Genomic DNA, 21690 nt, shown 5'->3' with positions numbered 1-21690 from the left:
CGCGTACAAATATAAAAACTAATAAACCTTTAATATGAGCAGTTTGTACAATTTACAAATCGCATTAAAATGTCTGAAATTATTTGCAAATCCCAAAGTCGAACCACACCCATACAAGAGAAATCAAACTGCATATAATGGCATATTTGAGCTATATCAATATACAGGGTTTACATAAAACATCAGGTGTGTGTTTAAGCAGAGGAGCCATCACATGAAACACTGACATGCAGCCCCTGTAATCACTGAGGGGGAAACGCTGCATCTGCACCACTGTGGTGGACACGTACAAAAATAGATTACACTGATGCACTAACAACTGGCTGATTTCTGAAAAGTCTTTATTTATGTTGTACACGTCCTGACAATATAAGGTCATCCCTGATGGAGGAAAAGATATTTAACAGGTCCAGCGACATAAGAATATATCAGCTCGGTTGTCAAAAATTAAATAAATACAAGCTTTTGGTTTCATATCAAAAGAAACTGCTACAAAACACCAAATCTCAAGATGTCACGCAGAACTGGCGTTACTCACACTTTAAACAGTTTCTCCATTTGTTAAGCCCGTTACATTATCCAGTAATGCATCACCAGTTCAAAACAATGAAAAGAAAGGGAAAAGGTTTAAGGCACCGTTGGGTCATCTTCTGCAAACTGCTGCAGCAGCCGTTGAGCATTTTAAGTTTGCGCCATCTGTACAACTTCACACTGCAAAAAGGAAAACGCTCATTGTTCAGACCACCTGGAATCCTTGGCCTCCTTACAGTCTCTGGAATATTTGGAAATTAGTATTCTAACCTGTAAAAAAACGTGATAGTGCTTTAGAGACAAACCAGTGGTTGTATCAGTACAAGAGGCTGACAGGTCAAGAAACACGATCAGTTCTGTAGGCCACGCATGTAAAGACCACACGCTGGCGCATTAACGACCCAACACGTAAGAGGGGAAAACGAAAAAGAGAAATAAAAAGATTCGGGTATATAAAGGACTATAACAAGAGACGAGAGCTCCAGGTGAATGTTAAACACTTTGCTATAACAGCCGAGTACTGGGGCGCACCGCAGGCTGCTGTCCCCCAAATCGAGCCCAAAGAGTGGCTGAAAAGCCAAACGAAGCTACCACGACGCGACCCACGCTCCGCTCTTCCAGCTAAACCTCGTGCATCCTTGTACTGCCGAGCGCGGCGTGAAAAAATGTGCGCTGAAGGTTTACTTTGAGTACAAAGATGTCATAAAGCTCGTGCTTCACATATTTACAGCACAACCTAGAAGCCTGTCTTTACTAAATGATACTAAACAGGTTAAATACACTGTTGTACTGAAAGTTTATGTCGAGGCACGCTCTGCCACATGCAGCCATACATGGCCAAACGTATTCCATTATAGCAGGACTTTATACTACGGAATAATAGAAGACTGGAGTCTCTGCAAAAACCTTAAACATTCCACAAGAGCTTTGCTTACTTCTAAAATCTGTGACGTTTCTAATATAAAGAGTATTAAGGAAAAAAAACAACAAACACTGCTGAACATCTTCTCTTGCAAATTTCCTGTTTTCAGAAAAGTAAACTGAAACAAATGAAAATGCTCTGCTGTGACACACTGAAGGCTTTCCTGTTATAAAGCAGCAACATCAGACTGGTGCTGTGATGTGGGAGGAGTACACGGTAGGAGGTTCAAACACGAGCTGCCCTCACGAGAAGCCCGGGGAGCTGGCTGCGCTGTGATGCTGCAGATGGGCTGTAGTGTTCGTGACACTTGTGGCGAGGCCAGAGGCCTTGAGCGGCGTGCTGCAGCCCTGTGCCTGTGGAAAGCGCTGGTGATAGCGGTCCAAACGTAGATACTTCACCGTCACCAGCTTACCTGTGAAACAGAAGCAATCACTGCAGTGCTCCTCGATACATGAGCTAACCCATCAAAGGGTCATAAATCATAAATATGAGCGACATATTAATCATTCCCATAAAGCTGATTCTTTCAATGTTTGTGGCAAACTGGACCTCTAACAGATACGTAGCATACGAGGGTTCACTTACAGGTTGCATTTACTTCACTGTCCGCCACGTGCATCGTCACTCAAAGCTGGAGGCTGGAAAACTATCATGTGAAACGCCTGAAGGAGGGATTTTTGTTCTTCGAGCATCTAAATAATGTCTGTAGTGTATCTGTTGATATTTTTGTTAAATTGGTACTGCTGACATAAACCACAGTTATTTGTAGACAGTGTTTCAAAGAGTACAGATTATTGCTTTAAAATGTGATTATTACAGTACTGTGCAAAAGACTCGTGTATGTTTTGGAGCCACTGACGGACCCTCCAACAGTTGTTGTTGCTCGAATCAATTTTAAATTTTGGTTTTAGGCACAAAAACATTTCGTCTCCATTTCTTGAGTTGGATCAATGACAAATGCAGATCACTCTGACAGGCATCAAAGTGACTACCATTTTATTTTATTCAATTCTTACTTACATGCCGACTCTGGAGTCACACTTTTGAACTCGTTCTTATGCGTGACACCAGACTCTCTGATTTTATTCATAGTATGCTGGTGTGTTTGAGCCTCCATGACAAAACCATCTTACACTAATAACTTATTGTTTATTTTTTTAGCCTAAAATGTAGCCAATCTTTGTTGAAGTTTAGTTACTGATATCGATGTTAAAAATCCCCCCAAATTAAATTCTTTCTATTCCGTTTCATAGCCTTACCTTTAAAAGAAAATATGTGTTGAATATTAATGTTCAAAGTCTTGAATAAGTTCCATCCTTGGATCGCTGTTCCCCTTGTTACAGACCATCCTTCTTAGTTACATGCCTTATATTATTTTGTAGGGAAATCATGCTAAAGAGCCAGAGTGAATATCACTGTTTCAGAATGATGCTCTTCAGTGTTGAAGCACAGCATGTCCTGTTTGCTCTTATTTACAGTAGAAACTCATCTTAATCACAGGGTTGACAAACATGTTCCCTTTCTGTGCTCTTCATGTATCACATGAGTAATAATGGCTGTGCATTATAAAACTGAGCGTTACGTGAGGGTTTGAAATATAAAACTAATTTTTTTCAGTCATTCATATAAAATTCTTTCACGTTTTTGGTTAAACTCTGAACATGTCCGACAGCAGCACCAGAGCTATAAGCAGAACTTTTCTAAAGGGGGAGATAGTCTCTCATCTATCAGAGGAAATCAATCAGACAGAAATCAGTCAGGTGATTTGGACGCTGCTTTTAGACTCTTGCTCCTCATTCACACAATGTGAGCTGAATATGATAGTGTGTCACAGCACGTCACTGAACTTAATCCAAATCTTACAAACACTGGGATCAGACCAGTAAACTGCTACGACAAATATCTCAGTGGTTCCTTTAACTGCAGCACGGGAGTAACATCATGAATTGATCAAAACTTTGATAAGCAGCTGTGTCATGTGACCGTTTGTGTGTCGCTGTAATCCTGGCTCCTGTTCAGCAGCATCAATACTGGAGTGGACTCTGACAGCAGCTCCAGCTGCAGTTACAGTGCAGTTTCATTAAAAGAGTTTTGGGAGATTTACCTACGGTATCTATTTGCTTCCATCAAATTCAATATGGTCATTTTTTCTTAAAACTGTATATTTTCTCAGCCGTTCGCTATATTTCATGTTTTATTGTGAATAACATATCATGTGTGATTTACCATCAAACCAGGAGCCATGAAGTGCCTTGAAGGCTTTCCCTGAGTACTCTGCAGAGAGACACTTGACATAGACGCAGCCCTGTGAAGATAAAGGAGGCGGGGAGTGACATGTGCAGCTAACAGCATTAATGCCAAACTGTGGGCAGGCAGAACGTACCTCTCGTGAGGTCTTGTCCACAGCTATATGGACAATGCCATCATTATCGCTGCATTTCTCCAAGATGGCCTCACGAATGGCTAGGTCCCAGTTCTCCCCAACCTCCCTGAAAACATCAGGTAACAAGAGCAGAAAGTCACGTCTGTAAACACTGAGGATAGAAGTATCAGTCGTTTGTCACCTACTGGCTCTGTTCCATCAGGACTTTAAAAGAAGGGCGATAACAAACGTGTAATTCTTAAAATGATATAAAACACCAGCTTCCAACAACTTTTCACCCAAAACAGAGCCGCTTCGGAGACGGTACTTTGCTAAATGTGCAAGGAAATTGTTGCTTCAACCTTTAGCAGGAACAAACAAACAACACGGAGCCAACAGGTCAGTAGACGATGCTCCTAACACGGGACTGCATTTCCCCTCCAACATCTGGACTCTGCAGAAAATTGTCTGGGAACTTTTGGTAACTTTAGTTCTGCTTTTTATAAAATCGTCCCAGCTTCCACCTGCAGCTGGATCACTTCCTGTCTGACAGACTGGGTAGGCATGCCTCACACTCTCAGTGCATCAACACCAGGACTATTTACACTTTCTCCTCCCTGTTCACCAACAGCTGCACCTCTAGTCACCAGTCCATCAAACTCCTCAAGTTTCCAGATGACACCACACTCATCGGGCTCATCTCAGGTGAAGATGAGTCCATCTATAGGAGGGAGACTGACAGCCTGGTGACCTGGTCGAGTCTCACAACAGCCTGGATCTGTTTGTAGATATGGACACCTGGATATGCAGACTCACTCTTTGCAGCTTTAACTGCTTCAACTCTTCTGGCAAGGCTTTCCACAAGGTTTAGGTGTGTGCTCATGGGAATATTTGACCATCCAGAAGAACATGTGTGCAGTCAGACACTGATGTTGGATGAGAATGCCTGTGAAGCAGCGGGCTGAGGGTGGGGTGCGGGGGAAGGTTGGCTGTCGCAGCTGACAGCAGTCACCTAGTCACACTTTGCCTTATTTCAGTAGGACGCCGGGGCCTGGGAGAGAGGAGTCTGGAGCTGTGCCGTAGTGACGGGCACGGAGACAACGAGCGACTGAAAAGCTGCTCCGTCAAGAAACTGTAAATCAAACAAACACTACCAGCAGAGGTTGGACTGCGTGTCTGTGGTGCCAGGTTTGAGGACTGGGGACGTTACAGCATGGTGTGCAGTCCCCCCTCTACTTCATCCCAAAGCTGTTCTCTTGGGTTGGGGTCAGGACTCTAGTTCTTCCACACCAAACTCACTCGTCCATGTTTTTAATGACTTGTTTTGTGTCCTTGGGTGCCGTCATGTTGGAACAAGAAGGGCCCATCCCCAAACTGTTCCCACCAAACTGGGAGCATGAACCTGTCCAAAATGTCTTGGCGTGCTGAAGCACTAAGAGTTCCTTTGACTGGAACTAAGGGGGCAAGGACGACTGCTTAAAAACAGCCCTACTCCATAATCCCACCTCCACCAAACTGGACACAATGCAGTGAGACGAGCACCGTTCTCCATCCATTAAATGGTTATGGTAACATTAACATCCTAATATTACAATCCATCAACAATTGTTTTCCAAAAAGTCAGGCTCCATCACATCCCAACGGTGCTCCTTAAGACTGATCTAGTGACAGAACATTTGAGTACAATGAGCTCTCTGAGCTCTGTGACACGGAGTCGTATCCATGTCGGCAACAAGACTGAAGCAGCTGATGGCTTTGAAATGATGCTCAGCTGGTTCCAAGAGGCCCAACGTGTGCCGATAACACCAGCCCCACACCATTTCACTACCACCAGCCTGAGCCGCTGATTAAAGGGTCAGTCCAAACATGTTCATCTTTTCCATTTATAACGTACTTAGTCTTGAAAACTTTCTAGTCCTCTACCCTGGGACATCTTTAGTGCGCAGCATCTAAATATGTGATCCTAACAGATCATCAAACATGCAGAAGAAAGAGAACTTACATGACTGGATCAAACATGTTTCTGATTTTCAGACATGGGGTCAGGCTGTTGGGAGGTGAATTCCTCCGGTCCAAAGGAAACGCTGAAACGGCAACATGATCAAACTGTGTTAACGGGCAGGTGATCGCAGTAAGAACATCTCCATAACGTGGAGTTTACAGACTGGTTAACATGCCATTAGGTCCATTAGCATTTGGACAAACAATTGGCGTGAAACGCCATCTGATCAACTAGACGCTCTTTAGTGCGTTACCTTTTCCTTGCCAGACTTTGGAGGAGCCCTTGTCACAATTAAGAGAAGGCTGGATCCACCTCCAAACCAGGAAGTCTGCTCCACCAATCCTCTGAGTCTCTGTTCGAATCCTTGATTCATTCGCTGAAAGAAAACTCACGGCTCGCTCCCAAATCTTCTTCATTTTCCTCCTGCAAAACAAAACAAAATCCCCAAATCATCAGTACCCCAACTGGGCACAACCCGGAATTTCTCTTATACAATATCCCTGTCCATGATGTGGGATACAGACTCATGGAAATTTATCAGATACCTAGAAACAATTAAAATCTATAATTAAATCCAACAAATAACCCCCTATTCCACCCCAGATTAAATGAAGAAATAACGACATAACGCACGTCAGAAAAATACCTTCCAAAGGTTACACAGTAATTCTACTTATTGATACCTATTCACAAACGGAGAGTTGAGTTTTAATCCAGCTCTGACGTCTGGACAGAAATATGAAATTTTCTCAAAGACCAACGATGTAAAGTTAAATCTTATAACGTAAAAAAAAAGTTCAGACCCACCTCAACCAAAGAAATAAGAAACAAAAAACAATGCAACAACTCAGACACGTGTCAGAACGCACTCAGAGCTCAGACCGTTGATTTGACACCATCTGGGTCCTCCAGTCCACTTCTCATGGACAGCAGTGAGAGATTATTGCTGTTCTGGGCCTGGAGAACCCTCCCACCTCCATCACTGTGCTCGCTCACTAACACCTTGAATCAAGCTGTTTCACACTCATTTAAACGCCTGAGGCTGAAGACACGTGCACGCCACAAACACAAAAGATACACACAGCGTTGCTCTTATATTACCAATTATCCTTGTTCTAATAATAATATTAATAATGTTATTATTAGTAGTATTAGTAGTGGTGTCATCCGTTATCCCTACTAGTGAACGTCCATCACAGTGAACAGTCAGGCTAAACTTTCACTGTGTCATAGGGGAGTGCTCCTAGTGGGCGTGGCTGTGATGGCCTCTAGTTGCGGTGCAAGCAACAGACAAGTGCTATGTGAACGGCCTCAGGCTGTGAGTGTTCGTACACACATTCAGAGGGACATTTCTCCGTAGTATGAACTGATTCAGCTTTTTCTGTGAAATGTTCGCCAACACAAACCTGAGCTCCAGGGTACTGGCTCATACTTTTGCACGCTCCCACATCCCAGCACCAGGCTTCCTTTGCAGTTCTATTTTCATTAAAAATATTATTTTACTTAAACTGTTTTTTTGTTTTGTTTCTTCTTCTTTTTTTTTTTTTCAACACACGTTATATACATCCCATTTCTAAAAGGGCTCTGATGTATTCCTATTAGTGGTATTTTTGGAATTCAGGTATCGTGGAAGGTTTTCATTATAAGTTTATGGCAAAAGGTTTGAAGCAATTAGTTACTGTTTGTAACTTAATAATCCATAATAAGATTTTTATTTAGAGCGCACGCGTGCGTGCGTCTGTGTGTGTAGTGCTGACAAGAAGAATGTTCCAGGTGTTACTAGTTAGATTTAAAAAAAAAAAAAAAAAAAAAAATCAGTAATCTGATTACCCGAGGAAACTGCTTTGAGGTGTAAAACTAAAGATGGGACTTACCGGTCCTGCGGCTGAACCAGCGAGTCTCTGACATGTGGGATGGGCAGGTAGGGCTGTAGGTCCTGGTTCTCTTGGCAAGCCTCACCATGAGTCTTCATCACATCTGGATAAGAAGAAGGTACCAAACTCATAAGCAAACACACTTCCTGTCTGACATCCGAGTGAATACGGTGCGGTCCTTACCGATGATCCTCTCCACCATGTCGTACATTTGTCTCGTCTCCGCCTCGTCTCTCCTCCAGCGATACTTCACGTAGCACACCACGCTCCACACACAAGCTGCCGCTGTGCAGACAAACACAGCATTCACAGGTTCAAACAGAACAGCTAAACACTGCTTCCACATCTGCATCAATCTAAACTCTGATGGATGAATCACTGACGCTGGTGCTGGGACTGCTGACACGAACGTATTCAGGGTATATTTAGTCATAATATTCATTTATCCTTGTTTTAAGGAACCCTTTCTTATCAATCAGCTGACAACAGAACGCCGCTCCTGCTCACCTACAAACTAATTGATCTTTCTGTTTAGTGTCAAAATTACTTTTTATATCATTTATTGAGAAAAATGCATGAAACAATCTTCACCTCTGTGTGACCAGAAACTTGGTGGGTTTTGCTTTAGTAACAATTTGGCCCCATTTTAGTGTCTTCGTAGCAGACCACACTGCAGTAGACCACCATCAAATGATGACATTAACACCACATGGATCTCACACCTGGATGGGGTTTGACTGATTTCCAAATATCAGTCAAAAGACAAAATGTGTGTTCCTTCACAAATGACTAAAAAATAGATCCCATTAAAAAAAAGAAGCTGTGTCTGTTTTCAGATGCAAATCACGACACACTGTAAAGACATGTTTGATAATTCCTTCTAAAAATGACTCACACATCAGGTGCTGTGCCAACTCGCCCCTCATTCACAAACCAGATGCAGAAACTGCCCCCGCTACCATGAGGGTAAGGCTTTCTGAATCATCTAGTGAGGAGCAGCACCCACCTGCACAGTCCTCATTATAAGGTTTGATCTAAACTCCATGTTTACTGTTTGTGTAACGTGGTTTATTCACCGACTGCAATGAGGAGGACTCGGTTTATGATGGTGAAGAAGGCTCGGCGGAAACGGCACGTGAAGGACATCTTGGGATGAGTGGACTCCAGCCGAGCGATCTCAGACACCTTAGTCACCGGCTCATCCGGCACCGCTCCCATCAGCCTGCAAACACAGGCACAGAAAGTAAGTGCATGTGTCGCTCTCACGGAGGCAGTGAGGAATTCTTCAAAGAGGCTGAACATTACCTAATGCCAACATCCTGGCCTTTTTGGATGATCCAGTCCAGAGATTCATTAATTAAGCCTTTAAACGATTTATTTTGAGCCTGCACAGAAAGAAAAGAAGAGACATGATTCTCATTTATTTTAAGCAATTTCTGCTGATTCACTCAAAGAGCCAGGTGTTACGATGTTTATACATGAAGACTCACATGTGCAAGCACATACGAGTAAGCTGCATTAACCTGGTTACTCCACATGGACAGCAATCAGACTGCTGCCACACTTTGATTCTAACTGTGAGATAAAAGATGGAACTGCTGACTTTTCCTATTGAATGTGTTGTTGTGTGGATGTACCAGTAAATACACTGAGGCCTCATCTATGGACACACTCCGGTTTGGATGATTTGGGTCTCCACAGTCATGCTGGCCTGTAATCACAAGATTAAACTGATGATAATCTCGCTTTAATCCAACTTCCCCAGGTCGCCACACACACAATAACGAGCTGATATGAGCGGACAGACCACACAAATGTTAGAGACATCTGTTTGTGCAATATGTTTCTGTAAGGACAATAAGACAGCCTGTTAAAATCACCACATATTGGTATCCTTATTAAAAAGTCCCATAATGATCATGCTCTGTACTCTGTGTGTGTGTCTGAAAATTTACTATTAAATCAAATTTCCAAAGGAAGTTAAACGATGTAAAAATGGAGCAAATATGTTAAAATCTTGTGTTCACATTAGCTGATGTGGTAACTGTACTGTCATAAATCTAATACCGTGAAATAATCGTTGCCATATACAGTTAATAAGAATTAAAATCATTACCAGCAACAAAGGCCAAGTGGTCATGAAGACTGAGCAGCAGCTTTTGGATCACATCCTTCTGTAAAAAGAAACGCATGATTATTTTACAAAGTACCAACAAAACTGCACATTTATTCATTTTACTGACAAAATCTCTGCAGAGAAAAAGCCCATTACACACAGAGGGCGTCGCCAAAAAGCAGCACGCCACTCTGAATCTTTCGGTCGTGTAATGCAAACACAACGAACACGTTGGGGATTTAAGTTCTTAAAAAACACGTTGTGAAAAGAGTCAACGTCAGCACAATGAGCAGAGACGTTTCTGAACAACAAAAAGGAAGAAACTGAGATTCTGGGCAGCAGGAAGAACTTCATGGAGGTCACGTTCATGTTTCAGGTGGGCAGCGTGGCAGTGGGAGCTCTCGTTGGCAGAGCTGAGACTAGACGTGGGTTTGGTTTTTTAAATCGGTTTCCCAATTCAAATGGATTTTAGTTTGAATAAAGCGTTATTGATTCATTGAATCCTGAATGATTTTCAAATATAAAATTTGCCAGAATCTCAGGTCAAAGTTCATAAAAATATTTCAACAATCACCAAACAGCAAACGAGAGCAGGACACAAAGACGGAAACACAGAGCGTGGATCGTTCACCCGACGGCACGTCCGTGTACGTCTCAGCGTACCCACAGACCAGTTTATCATCAAAATCCTCAGTTACTCTGACACAAAGGCCTCTGCTGTGATGCTCACACCTCTGATCAAGTCTCACAGTGTCAGCTTTGTTTTTATACACAGATATAAACATGTACTGATAAATGATCAGAATCATAATACTTCTGACTGAGTCAAAACTCAGTGACGACACCCAGCCCAGCTGAGGTCCATCTGAGGAGGCAGAGGAATCATTTCAGAGAGCTGACTGACCCCGAGCAGCGTCTAGATGTGTCTGAGGACAAATAGGATTATCTTACTATTTGTATTTTCAGAAATGGTGCACGTTTTGAGCAACGAGCGTACTTGTTGCCAAAAGCGCCAGAAAGTATTAGCACCAAATTTACATGTGTTTTTCTACCTCCACTCAGCAGCCATCTTTAATCCACTGTGGGTAGTTATTATTTGAAGCATTATCTGAATAAACAGTAGATTCATGGTCATGGTGCCATGTCATCAGGTGTCAGGCAGGTTATCTGACCTGCAGTTTAATAGTTGGACACAGGCCTCTGACAGAAATCGCTCTTCATGAGCTTTTTTATCTGCTGTTTGTTGCAGCTTGGTTAGCTTTAGGCAAAACACTACGTAGGTTTAGATATTCAGTTCAGTTCAGTTCAGTTCATTTTTATTTCAAACATGTGCCTTCACAATCATTTCCAAATATCATTTCATTATTTGTTTGAAAAGGAGTAGGCAGAAGTAATTACTTATTTGTCCCTACCCCCTCAAGTTTTACCTCTCATTCTTTTAATTTTCTTTTAGTCTTAAATTAAACAAACAACATATGAAACAAAAGTACAGCAAAACAAAACAAAACATACATAAATAAAAAAAAAGAAATTAGCAAGCCCCACCACAGTATAGTTTCTTTTATATGAAAAATACAGAATGTGTATATTTGCATATTCATAAGTTATGGAAAAACAAACAAACCAAAAAAAACAACAACCAAGAACCACAATACCATTACCAGCCACATTACCGTCCTGGGTTAACCCCGTTTTCTTCATTCTTATACTTATTTAAAATTTGTTTTTTATATTTTACTTTAAACTGGCTTACGTTTTTACTTTCTTTTATTTCTTCTGTTAGACTGTTCCATAATTTAACTCCTGCAATTGAGAGAGACATAGTTCTTAAAGTTGTTCTAGCACTTTGTATTTTTAAATTCCATTTCCCTCTTAAGTTATACCCACCTTCTCTTTCTATGAACAATTTACAGATTTCTTTTGGAAGCAATTTATTTCTTACTTTATACATTATTTGCGCTGTTTTAAACTCCACCAAGTCTTTGAATTTAATAGCTTGCATTTTGACAAAGAGTGCATTTGTATGGTCCCTGTACCCCACATTATTTATTAATCTAATGGCCCTTTTCTGTATTATAGTTATTGTTTGTGTATTACTTTTGTATGTGTTTCCCCAAACCTCTACACAGTAGCTCATATATGGCAGTAGTAAAGCACAGTATAATATGTGCAGTGCTTTCTGATCCAACATAGGCTTTGCTTTCCCCAGGACGGCAATGCCCCGTGCCATTTTCCCCCGAACATAAGTAATGTGTGGCTTCCAACAGAGCTTGTGGTCAATGATCACACCAAGAAATTTTATTTCATTTACTCTTTCTAAATATACATTGTCAACACATATTTCTATTTTGATGTTTTTCTTTTGTTTTCCAAACAACATAAATTTGGTTTTATCTAGATTCAATGATAATTTATTTATATCAAACCACTTCTTTAATATTGTTAATTCCTGTGTGATCATCTCCAAAACCTGTGGCAATTCCACACCTGAACATAGTATATTTGTGTCATCAGCAAATATTACAAACTTTAAAATCTCCGATACTCTGCAAATATCATTTAAGTACATATTAAACATTTTTGGACCCAATACCGAACCTTGAGGTACTCCACAAGCTATATCCATCAGATTAGATTTATATTCATTTATTTGTACATATTGTTTCCTATTCCCTAGATAGCTTTTAAACCATTCCAAAACCACTCCCCTAAACCCATACTTTTCCAGTTTTTTTAATAATATTTCATGATTAACAGTATCAAACGCCTTCTTTAAATCTAAGAAAATGCCGAGTGCATACCTCTTATTATCCATACATTCCGTTATCTTTTCCATTAAATCTATCAGTGCTAAAGCTGTTGATCTGTTGCTTCTGAACCCATACTGACTATCTGTCAGTAATTCATATTTTTCCACAAAACTGTCAAATCTTTTTATGAAAAGTTTTTCCAGTATCTTAGAGAACTGGGAGAGTATTGACACTGGTCTATAGTTTGTAAAATGATGCCTTTCACCGGTTTTGTAAATGGGAATAACTTTAGCAACTTTCATTTTTTGTGGAAAAACCCCTTTTTGAAACGACAAGTTGAATATGTATTTTAATGGTTTTACAATCCCATCAATAACTGTCTTTACTGTTACCATATCAATATCATTCCAGTCTGTACTGGTTTTGTTCTTAAGTCCTCTAACTATGTCATAAATCTCTTTCTCTTCCACTGCTCTTAAAAACATTGAGCTACTATTCCTTTCAATATTTTCCCCAGTGTCCCTTTCTATTCCATCAACCTTTATTTCTTCTGCCAGTTTTGGCCCTATGTTTACGAAGAATTCATTAAAGCCATTTACTATCTCTTCCATGTTATTAATACTTCTTGTCCCTTCTATAAAGTACCCAGGGTAATCATTATTCCTTGATTCATTTTTGATTATACTGTTTAATACATTCCATATATCTCTTGTGTTATCTTTATTGTGTTCTAACCTTTTAATGAAATACTCTCTTTTACAGGATCTCATTATATTAGTTAATTTATTTTTGTAAGTTTTATACTTCCTTTCAGTTTCTATTGTTCTCTTTTTTATGAATTCTCGATATAGGGTATTCTTTTTTTTGCTGGCATTTTGTAGTCCTTTGGTCATCCATGGTCTTCCTGCATAGTTGTGTTTCCTGTTGATTTCAATTACTGGGCAGTTTTTATCAAGTAATGTGTTAAATGTTCTTAAAAATCCTTCGTAAGCTTTATTAACTTCTGTTTGTTCATATACAATATTCCAATCTTGCTTTAAAAGTTCATTTCTAAGACAGTTTAATGTTTTCTCTGTTCTTATTCTTTTGTAAATAATCTTGTGTCCATCGCTGTTGACTTTATAATGGCAATTATAAGATGCAAAGACTGGTAAGTGGTCACTTATATCATTGATTAACAGCCCACTTTTTATATTTCCTTCTATTATATTTGTAAATATATTATCTAATAGAGTTGCACAATGAGATGTTATTCTGGTCGGTCTTGTTATCAGTGGAAATAAACCCATGCTGTACATGGAATCAATAAATTCTTCTGTGCTCTTATTATGATTTGGATTCAATAAGTCAATATTAAAGTCCCCACAAATAAACATTCTTTTCTGATTTATATTTGTAAATAAGTCCTCCATTTTATCCATAAATATCTCAATCTTAGATCCTGGTGTTCTATATAAACAACTGACAATTAGGTTTTTCCTTCTAAAATAGAAAGCTGCACTTTTCCACTGTGTTGTTTTGTTTAAGCTGGTAAGTGCAGATACCCCACTTTGCTAATGACAGCGAGTCAACATCTGTCAGAACTTTAGGAACACTAGGATAAAGTGAGCTTCAATCTACTCCTGCTGATGTAGTGCTGTGAAAACATGTTTGCCACCAAACTGATGTTTTTATTTTTGCATGTTTGTTGTGCTTAAATGCTTCAGATCTTATATGAACAAAGATAAACTGAGTAAACTGAAAATGTCATTTTCAGATGATGACATCATGTTTTTAAAAAGCTATCCAACCTACACTGTCACACGCTTGGACACGCCTTCTCATTTAATGTTTTTTCTTTATCTTCATGTGTATGTATGTAACTAACAAAGAAGAAATAACTCAAAACATGTTTGAAATTCTTCCTTTGCACATGTTGGTATTCTCTGATGAGCTTTATGAGGTTGTCTGCAACGCTGTCAACAAAGCAAACTGTGGACGGTGTGCAACTTTGAGGAGTCTAAAATATAAAACACGTTTAGAGTTATTTATCAACTTTCTCTTTGCTACATAATTCCATACATCTTGTTTCATATATTTGATGTCTTCAGTTTGTATCTACAATGAAGAAAGCAGCAAAAATAAAGACAACATTAAATGAGAAGGTGTGTCTTCTGACTGGCAGTCAGTGTGGTTCTATGTAATATGTAAAATTGCCCACTAAGCCTAATAATTGGTGACGCCATGTAGGGCTGGGCCATATTATACCGTTCACGGTAATACCGGTACAATGCTAGGCAACAATAAGAAAATGAAATATCGCGATAGAATATGGGTAAAACGCGCATGCGCAGAGCCGAAAAAGCACGGCGGTAACGGAGAATGAGAATGGGGAAAACAGATTGTTGAGTGAAACGGATGAACCAGAATTAGTTTGTAAAAATGGTGCAACTTAACTGGTTTCGTGTTTGTCTGTCAGATACACAACAAAGCACATTTTTTTTTGTAGAACATGCAAGCGGGCCGCCGTTATTGCCGTATTTGTCGGACTAAGGTGCTCGTAAATCTGGGTCCTGAACTCCGTCCTTTAAGGTCCCGAAGTCAAACGAACATCACTGAGAGTTACAAACTGTCTAAATTCTTCCATCTTTAATAAAATGATCAGCGTTGCTGCTTTACCAGGTGTAACAATTAAGTTTAACATCCAGGCATCCATGAAAACAGAATTTATTACATTTAACGGAGTTAGAAGTTAGCAGGAAGTTAGCGGAAGTTAGCTCGCTAGTTTCGCTAGTTACCCAAACATGATATAGCATGTTCTGACTGAGAGATTTCTGAAAAAAAAATCAAACGTACAGCTCTGCTATCACTTCCAACATAAATGAAGACAGAAAACTAAACAGCAGTGACGTTTGTAGGGTTACTGAAGTTGGGCTAGCTGGTATATAATGATGTGCTACGTGATCGCTAGCAACACAGCTATGTTAGCATAACATAAACAGTGAAGCTGGAGGATGAATGCTAACTTTTTTCCACTGGATAAAAGTTAACGTGAGGGTTCCTGATGGTTAGGGACAAATGCAATCGCATGGCAGGATGCTGTAAACGGACCAAACTTCAGTCAGGAGAACAACTGAGATAATCCATCCACAATATGAGGTTAGTCATTAATATACTGCAACAACATGGGAATAGAGCAGCTGCAGAGAATTCAACATTAAAGAATCAATGGTACAGAAGTGGAGGAAGTAAGAAGAATGAGTTGAATAAAGTTTGATTTATCTGACTGTTTTGTTGCCTTATAATCCCGTGCACCTTATGGTCCGAAAAATACATATTTGACTTTTTCATTTGGCACACTGCAGTTTAATGTAGCAAAGCACCTCTTTTTAACTTCAGTGGATATTATACAGGATATGTCAGCCCATTTCTACTGGAAATGCCTTTTGGTTAAACTTTCAGCAAGGAATTTGCATTTGCACTGTTAAATGTTTATATAGCTTTAATGCACATAAAAATAAAAAAAAACAGCTGCTTGTTTAAGTAAAATAAATGGATGGGGGTTTTTTTGTGCTAGTAAAATTGTGGAGTTGTATTTTGTCTCGCAGAAATTATATCGTCAGTTATATCGTTATCGCAAATTTTCAAATATATATCGTGATATATCTTTTTGGCCATATCGCCCTGCCCTAACGCCACGATTTGCAGCAAGAAGTGCAATCGAGCATGTCTGATAACTGCCAATGAGTCGTTGATATCACTCTACAGGACTTTTGTAGACTTGTTTTTCATGTAGCCACCAAATCTGTTCATTGTTTTTACAGTCTCGATCTTTTTGGTAAGCAGTGGTTTTAGCTTTGAGCTCTCATGGACGGCATTTTTACCCCATCTCTGTCTTATTGATGCTTCCCTAAGGGCACCAGTAAACCCTCCGTAATGTTCGCATTGCTCACCGCCGCTGATTTTCCTGCTGTTAGGGCGCTAGAAGCCACTGCAGTATTCTTGTGAACAATAGGTGGCAGCACTCAGGCAATATCATGACATAAGTGTTGCTATAGGAAGGGAAGAAGTCAAAACTGAAAGCAAAGACTTTCCCGAGTGCCCATATTTCAAACAGTTGTAACAATCCCCTCTGCATCAGAATGGGACGCCAACCTTGGCTAGGTTGTATTATTAATATTATAAAAACATATAGCTATGTTTTCATATTCAGATGACACCCAGCTTTATCAATCCATGAAATAGGATGACACGTTGTCTTAAAGACATAAAGACCTGGGTGGCCTCTAATTTCTTGCTTCTAAATTCATTCAAAACTGGCGTTATTGTGCTCGGCCCTGAAAATCTTACAAACATGATGTCTAACCACATACTTTACACTGACTAGTAAAACCTTGGAGTTGTTGTTGATGAGGATTCAATGTGCAAAGTAAACAAATATGTAGGACTGCTTTCTTGCATTTGTACAATATTTCTAAAATTAGAAACATCCCATCTCCGAGTAATGCTAAAAACTGGGTCGTGCGTTTATTACCTCCACACTGGATTACTGTGATACATTATTGTTCAGTTGCCCTAAAAACTCCCCTAAAAGCCTTCAGTTGATCCAAAACGCTGCAGCCAGAGTGCTGTCAGGGACGAGGGCATTGATGATTATCTCTCACACCGGCTTCTCTTCATGGCTCCAAGTTCATTCCAGAATCTAACTGAAAATCTTTCTCCTCACATACAGGGTTTAAGACCTCATAGGACAATATCATCTCAACAGAGCACTTCACTCTCGGACTGCAGGCTTACTTATGGTTCATATTAAAAAGTAAAATGGGAGGCAGAGCCTTCAGCTTTCAGGGCCCCCTCCACTAAACCAGCTCCCAGTTTGGCACAGACATCCTCGCTACCTTTAAGATTAGGCTTCAAACTTTCCCTTTCGATAAAGCATCTGGTCAGGGATGGATCCGGTGACCCTGAACCCTCCCTTAGTTACAGTGCAATAGGCCTAGGTTACTGTGGGCTTCCCATGATGCATTGAGTGTTGCTTGTTCACTCACTGTGCTTACACACCTCTCTGTATGTAATCATTATTTATCTATCACCGTTTGCTCTTTTCCACAGTCTGTCTTTCGCCCATCACCCTCACCTGGTCGTGGCAGGTGGCTGCCCCTCCCCTGGTTCTGCCAGAGGTTTCTTCCTGTTAAAAGGGTGTTTTTACTTTCCACTGTGTGCTTGGTCACGGGGGGTTGTTGGGGTTGTCTCTGTATACGGTAGAGTCTCTACCTTACAATACAGAGCACCTTCAGTAACTGCTCTTGTGATTGGTGCCATACGAATAAAACTGAATTATTGTTGAATCATAAACACTGTCCTGTACTGAGGCAAGTGAGCCCAGCAGTTCTTGAGAACCTTTTTTGTGATGTTCTGGATGACCATCTGATAACTCTCGGCTTCTCTCGGTAGGCCGTCCACTCCTGGGAAGTTTCATCACTGGTTCAAGTTTTCTTCAGTTGTGGATAATAGCTTTCACCAAGTTTGCTCCCAAAGCCTGGCTTTGTAACCCTTTTCAGACTGATGGATGTCAGAGTCTTTGTTTCTAATCTGTTCTTACGTTTCTTTAAACTGTAGTTAATTAATGATTAAACAAGGAGGCAATTACTTTTCAACATATGGCCCATTAGATCTGTATACCTGTTTTCAGATCAAATCCTCATTTATCATCTTGTACTAACTTGGATTATCTTATATCTAATGTCACAATTTAGTTGATGATCTGAAACGTGTGACAAATATACCAAAAAAATAAATAAATCAGCATTAGAATAAAGCATTGCAAGTTACTGAAATGGTACACACTGTTAATCTAATCACATTTTCTGTGCTGTACATTTGAAAACCTCTTAACTTAAAGAGTAGGGAGAGCCTGAAGAAAGTATTTACTTACATTAGGTGTGTCAAACTCTGGGGGAGGGCTATTAACTGAAAATGAAGAAGAGACAGACAGTCAGGACAATTCTCATAAAAGTTTCCAAAGTACACGGATTGAGAAAAACATCCATAAATTACTTTTTCTGTTAAATATAAAACTGGTAGTGTTTGCATTCGTAGCTTTTGCACAGTCTGCCTCATTTTGAGTGTAACATGATTCTTCTGATAGTCACATAATCCTTTTATCTGCAGGGGCACAAAAAACAACTCCTCAGAAATAGGTGGAAGTGAATTTGGAGCACCGTCCCCTTCCGACTGCTACTTGTTCTGTGCTTGGCCAGACTGACTGTACGGATTCCTGCCAGTCTAAAAATGCTCATCTTTGGATCTGTTTGTATTTCGGAATCTCTCCAACTTTGGTGTTTGTTCAGCTGGAACATCCACTCAAAATACACAAAGAATAAACACTTGAATACATTACCAGGCAATAAAACAATTACATGCGTTACAGTCCCTAATCTGCCACAACACTCCAAATAGGCAGTTCGCCCCGATACTTACTGACGTTATCCACCTCCATGGCTCCTGAACCCCTCATCCTGAGGTACATGAGGCCCAGCAGCACAAAGAAGAGACACGCCGCTGTGAGCAGGAACATGGACAGGTAGTGAGCGCTAAAACTACCCGAGGAAGCTAGCTCTTCCCTTTTGAACTGCTGGAGAAGCTCATCTTCGGGAGCAGACACGTTTCTCTTGAGCGCTGCGTGGCTGTAGGAATGGTTGGGAGCAGGGGTGTGATTAGAGTGGTTGCGCCTGTACGTCTGCGACAGACCGCTGTAGGTGGAGAAGCGCGGTCTCAGCTCGGTGCTGTTGCTTCTGGATGCTCCATCCTCCCCGGTGGCCGGACTGTTTTTACCGGTATTTCCTTTGTGGTTTTCGGTAAGTGACCTGTAGATGGGTTTCCTTGGAAGTGTGTGACTCCGCGAGTCTCCCAAGCGGCTAAAGTCCCTTCTCCTTAAATCATCTTCCTCTTCATCCTCACCTTGACTCCCCCCCATGCTTAGAAAACGACGAGGCGTAGCTTCTGTGTTCTGCCCATCGGTCGCAGACCCTCGATCTGTAACGTCGCAAGATAACGCCACACTGGGGTGGTTTCGTCGAGGCTCCAATCTGTCGCATTCTGGGTCGCCGACGCCAAGCCCACTAACTTCCTCCTCGTCCGAGTCTGAGTAATCTCCAGCTAATTTGCTAGCATTCAGGCGAGACGCCCCGCGACCATTTAAAGAGCGAGATTTCTTTTCCATATCCTCCTCATAATTGTCCTCGTCCCCTGAGTCGTCGTAACGCCGTAGTCCCGCATCGGGACTGGGTCTGTCACCGACTCCCCAGCCCAGTGAGACACGTCTCTCTCCGTTCTGACCCAGGGAAAAATTGCTGCTTGGTGTCGCACTGTGGTCGTACCGACTCTTGATAGCCACACTCGGCGTTGAGGCAGGCCTAATCTTAGGCTGCTGTTGAGAACTGGAGCTTCTGTTCGCTCTGCCACTGTGACCGAGGCCTTTCCTCTTCAGTGGGGTTTCAGCATCAGACTCGTCGGAGCTGAAGCCGAGGAGGGAGGACTTCCGGCCCGGTCTCCTGCTTGTATTCAGGTGCGTGACGTCATGGCTGACTGGCCTAGATGCCACTGTGCTACCGCCGCCAGTGGTACTGTTAATGGCACCGATAGTACGGGTTTTACCGGGTCTTAGTCCTCGCTGCTGATGCTCTTCGCGAAGCTTCTTGAGTTTCTTCAAGTACACCGGACGAGTGTTTTCAGTAACGGGCCCTGGAGTGAAACCAAAACGTTTTAATTCCAAAAAAAGCTCCTCATCCGTTAACTGCGTTGACGCCATCTTGAAAAGACCTCGAAGACGGTTCTGTGACGGAAATGACGTAGAGGTGAAGTGGCAACCAACTGGGCTGTGTTCAAAATCACCAACAAGCTGCGAAAATATGTCGCAGACATCCCCCTTTATTACGTCGCGGATGTTTTCAAATAATATTTTGTTTCACTTTTTCTGTGCACATATTAAATATCTAATTACTTTTTTTTCAAACAAATAGCTTTATTGAACATGTATACAAACAAACAAAAGTAACCATCTAACAACTGAAGGCACGCACGGTAACAACGAAAAACATACAATTGAAATATGAAAAATATAAATAAATGCAAATCACACAAAAAGTAAAAAGAGTCAGAGAAAACAATCACATTAAATCAAAATTGTTAAGTAATGAAAGTAATTTCACGTCACAGACTCACTGAACCGCTTTACGTCATTCTTCCAGTAATTCAAGTCAGGCTTAGCTTTGAAAAATCTGCATCAGTGAATAAAATATTTTCCTATTAAATTTACATTTTTTCTCGTTTGTTTGTTTTCTGTTTTGTTTTTTTAAAAAACAATTGTTGTTGTTGTTGTTGTTTTTAATTTAAAAATTCCACTTTACTACTCAGTGAATGGAGTAAATGGTCCAAAAAATGACCGGAGAACATCTTCAGAGACTGGATGAAGTCCTGCAGCAATTAGAGGAGGCGGCCCTGAGTTTAAATGTCAGTTCACAGAGAAGGAAGTGACATTTTTAGCACACCGGGTGGATAAGACAAGTTTACATCCAGTGATGGAGGCGCTACCCCCAAAATCAGTGACAGAGCTCAAAGCTTATTTGGGGTTGTTGAACTTCTGTTCTTGCCAAACTTGTCCACGCTGGTGGCCCCACTGCACAAGCTTCTGAGAAAGGAGGAACAGTGGTGTTGGGGACCAGAACAAGAAAAAGTTTTCTGCAAGTCAAAAACTGGAACTGTTGCAGTCAAGTAGTGTATTGGTACGCTATGGTGAGAAGAAAGATTTAATTCTTTCTTGCGATGCGTCCACCTACAGAGTGTGAGCAGTGCTAGCTCACCGCATGCCAGATGGTCAGGAGAAACCTACTGGGTTTGCATCACGTACACTAAACTTAGCAGAAAAGAACTGCTCACAGCTGGAAAAAGAAGGATTGGCTCTAATATTTGGTGTACAGTATTTTCATAAGTACTTGTATGGCAGGAAGTTTATGATTATCACGGATCATAAGCCATTGATAAGTTTGTTTCATGAGAGGAAGGCCGTCCCTCAGATGGTGTCACAGAGGATCATGAGATGGGCAGTACTATTAAAAGCATATGAGTATGTCATTAAATACAGAGAGGGCAAGAA

The 21690-nt window shown here is 40.8% G+C and overlaps 1 protein-coding gene across 1 annotated transcript; it reads right to left on the bottom strand.

The window, feature by feature from the left end:
* Positions 1 to 14: 14 nt before the first annotated feature.
* Positions 15 to 20449, bottom strand: lemd3 (LEM domain containing 3). The gene is made up of 13 exons (XM_063500714.2): positions 19017 to 20449; positions 18472 to 18506; positions 9808 to 9865; positions 9329 to 9402; positions 8997 to 9076; positions 8768 to 8913; positions 7875 to 7976; positions 7692 to 7794; positions 6071 to 6240; positions 5818 to 5899; positions 3837 to 3942; positions 3680 to 3758; positions 15 to 1865 (listed from the first exon to the last, which is right to left on the bottom strand). Exons 1-13 carry the CDS (start codon positions 20344 to 20346, stop codon positions 1696 to 1698), a joined length of 2535 nt encoding a protein of 844 aa, XP_063356784.1. The 5' UTR covers positions 20347 to 20449; the 3' UTR covers positions 15 to 1695.
* Between the last annotated feature and the right edge of the window lie 1241 nt (positions 20450 to 21690).

The sequence above is a fragment of the Pelmatolapia mariae genome, linkage group LG17 (assembly GCF_036321145.2).
Source record: "Pelmatolapia mariae isolate MD_Pm_ZW linkage group LG17, Pm_UMD_F_2, whole genome shotgun sequence".
NCBI classification, from domain to species: domain Eukaryota; kingdom Metazoa; phylum Chordata; class Actinopteri; order Cichliformes; family Cichlidae; genus Pelmatolapia; species Pelmatolapia mariae.
This window is presented reverse-complemented; position numbering and strand designations above follow the sequence as displayed.

What these genes read in the sequence shown, in the direction of transcription:
- lemd3 (XM_063500714.2), bottom strand. Translation starts at nt 20,346, where the DNA reads ATGGCGTCAACGCAGTTAACGGATGAGGAGCTTTTTTTGGAATTAAAA. An exon ending in AGTCCTCCTCATTGCAGTCG is followed by an intron (nt 7,977 to 8,767) that starts GTGAATAAACCA and finishes TTGTCTGCACAG; the next exon opens with CGGCAGCTTGTGTGTGGAGC. An exon ending in AACATGTTTGATCCAGTCAT is followed by an intron (nt 3,943 to 5,817) that starts GTAAGTTCTCTT and finishes TGATGTTTTCAG; the next exon opens with GGAGGTTGGGGAGAACTGGG.